This window comes from Penaeus japonicus, unplaced genomic scaffold, assembly GCF_977035675.1.
Source record: "Penaeus japonicus unplaced genomic scaffold, GWHDUDI00000001_assembly GWHDUDI00000039, whole genome shotgun sequence".
Taxonomy (NCBI): domain Eukaryota; kingdom Metazoa; phylum Arthropoda; class Malacostraca; order Decapoda; family Penaeidae; genus Penaeus; species Penaeus japonicus.
The window spans coordinates 17,755,568-17,758,067 of NW_028234441.1; the positions used below are offsets into that span (position 1 = coordinate 17,755,568).

General features: G+C 47.6%; 1 protein-coding gene across 1 annotated transcript in view; it reads left to right on the forward strand.

Moving 5' to 3' along the window:
- The window catches only part of LOC122267211 (uncharacterized), a 79,697-nt gene extending 77,865 nt beyond the window's left edge, over nt 1-1,832 (forward strand). Inside the window, exon 3 of the mRNA XM_086533705.1 lies at nt 1-1,832. This exon is cut by the window's left edge and continues 213 nt beyond it. Within this exon, the coding sequence (XP_086389831.1) occupies nt 1-591 (591 nt within the window). The 3' untranslated portion in view covers nt 592-1,832.
- The last annotated feature ends 668 nt before the right edge of the window (nt 1,833-2,500 follow it).

The following is a 2,500-nucleotide window of genomic DNA, read 5'->3' on the forward strand; positions in this document are numbered from 1 at the left end:
GTCAGCCTCGAGCAGCTGCGCCGCGAGTACGAGACGCAGCACAAGCCGGAGCCCGAGATCGACGTGGTGGGCGACGGCGACGACTCCGACGACACGCGCGACTACCCCGACGACGGCCCGGGCGGCGACTCGTCCTCGTCGTCGCGCGAGCCGCCCACCACCACCACGCCCACGCCCGCCTCGCCCAAGAGCCCGCCCACCACCACCACCACCACGGCCGCCACGCCGCCGCCCAAGCGCCCGCGCCCTTCCACCTTCTCCATCGCGTCGCTGCTCTCGCTCTCCGAGCCGGCGGCCGAGGGCGCGGCGCCCCCTTCGGCCCCCCCGCCTCACGAGCACCGCCCGCCCGCCAGCCCCCTGCCCTCCGCCCTCGCCCTCGGCCCGCGCGACGCCGCCTCGCCCTCCGCCCATGCCTCGCCCTCGCCCGCCCACTCCGCCTCCCCGTCTATGGTCCTTGGGGGGGCGGTCTCCCCCTCCCCGCGGGACAGCGACGGGGGGCGCCCCCACCTCCTCCCGTCGCTCTCCCTCCCCCCCTCCATCAGCGTCAGCGTCCGGAGACCCACGCCCCTCCCCTCGCCCGACGGACGCTAGCCTCCCCCGACACGCCCCTCCCCTCCCCACGGGCGGCCCTCGGAGGGGACGGGGGAGGCGGGGAGGCGGGGAGGGGGGCAAGGGAGGAATTAGTCCAAAATAGGAGGGGGTGAGCGGGGGAGGGGAGGCCAGTCTCCCTCCCTCCCCCCCACTCCCTTCTCCCTTTCCTTCCCCTCTCTCCCCTCATCTCCCCTCTCCGTGGCGAGGAGCAACGGGTCATATGAACAAGCTTTAGCTGGTGAAAGAAAAGACTTCAAAACAAAAAAACAAAAACAAAAAATGATAATGAAAGAGAATCCATAGACACATATATAGATAAATAAGTGAATGGAGATAACGGAAAAGAACCGCGTGTTTTTGTATATAGTAAAATGTAGACGTCTAATATTCCCAAAGCTGTGTGATATGAACGGAAAAACAAACAAACAAACAAAACAAACACAAACAAATACGAAAAAAGAAACTCTTCTTGTGTTTAAGAGAACTCGAAAGAAAGAGAAAGAAAGTGAAGAAGAAAATATAATAACGATAATAATATTAATAATATAATTAACAATATTAGAACGTTTATTCAAAGAAGGATTTTTTTTTCAAATACAGAAATTTATGAAAAAAAACGAGGGACAAAACGGCTCGTGTCTCTCCTGTGTTTATCATCCACTATGTTACAGTGGACGGGAGGCTTGACACACGTTAGATTCTTCGGTGGGGCCTGTCTGTGGCTCTGTCTGTCTGTCTGTCTGTCTGTCTGTTTTGACTGACTGTCTGCGTCACGTCGCTGTCTTTTTCTCTCTTTTTCTCTCACTGTTTTTTTTTTTCTTTCTTTCTTTCTTTTTTTTCTCTCTATTTTTTCTTTTCTTTTCTCTCTTTTTTTCTTTCTTCTTTTCTCTCTTTCTTTCTTTCTTTCTTTCTCTCTCTTTCTCTCTCTCTCACTCTCTCTCTCTCTCTCACCCTCAATCCCACCCTCCCTCCTTCTTCTACCCACCTCCCTCCATCCCTCCCTCCTTCCCTTCCCTCCTTCCCACCCTAATTCTCCCTCCCTCCCTCTTCTACCCTCCCTCCCTCTCTCCCTCCCTTTCACCCTCCCTTTCTCCGGATGTCTTCGCTCAGGACATCCGCATCGATAACATTTCATCTGTAGATAATAAGGAACAATTTCTTATTTATTCGTGTCATTATTCATCGTGTTTTAGATATATTTATGTTTCCCAGTGTGTAATATTGTCAAATGTATACGTAGATATGGAAAAAAAATGTGTAAATATATATTACAGTTATATATTAAATTGATTTGTATTTTTTATTTCCTCGCTATAAACTCAGATTCTGATTCGATTTCAGATCATTCTATTCCATGGATTAAATTAAATAAATATTAAACTAATAAATCAATTAATGAAACAAACATTGAATTAAAAAACATTTCAATTAGAACGAATGTTTATATGCTGAAACTCTCTGGGATTTGGATAAATAAAGGAATGAATAAAGAAAGCAGGAAAGATAGACATAGAGAAAGAACGATAGGAAAGAGAGAGAGAAAGAAAGCAAGAAAGAAAGGAAGGAACAGAGAGGGAAGGGAAAAGAATTGAGAGAGAGAGAGGGAAAGGGAGAAAGAGAGAGAGAGAGAGAGAGAGAGAGAGAGAGAGAGAGAGAGAGAGAGAGAGAGAGAGAGAGAGAGAGAGAGAGAGAGAGAGAGAGAGAGAGAGAGAGAGAAGGAAAGTCAACATGAATTATAATGATAGTGATAAAATAGATGATGATAAAGATAAGGATATCAGCCTTATGATGATAATGTTAATGATGATAATAATAGGATAATGATAATGATAATAATGATAATGATGATAACAATGAGGATATTAAAAGTGATGATGATGATGAAAATAATAATATTGATAAACATGAT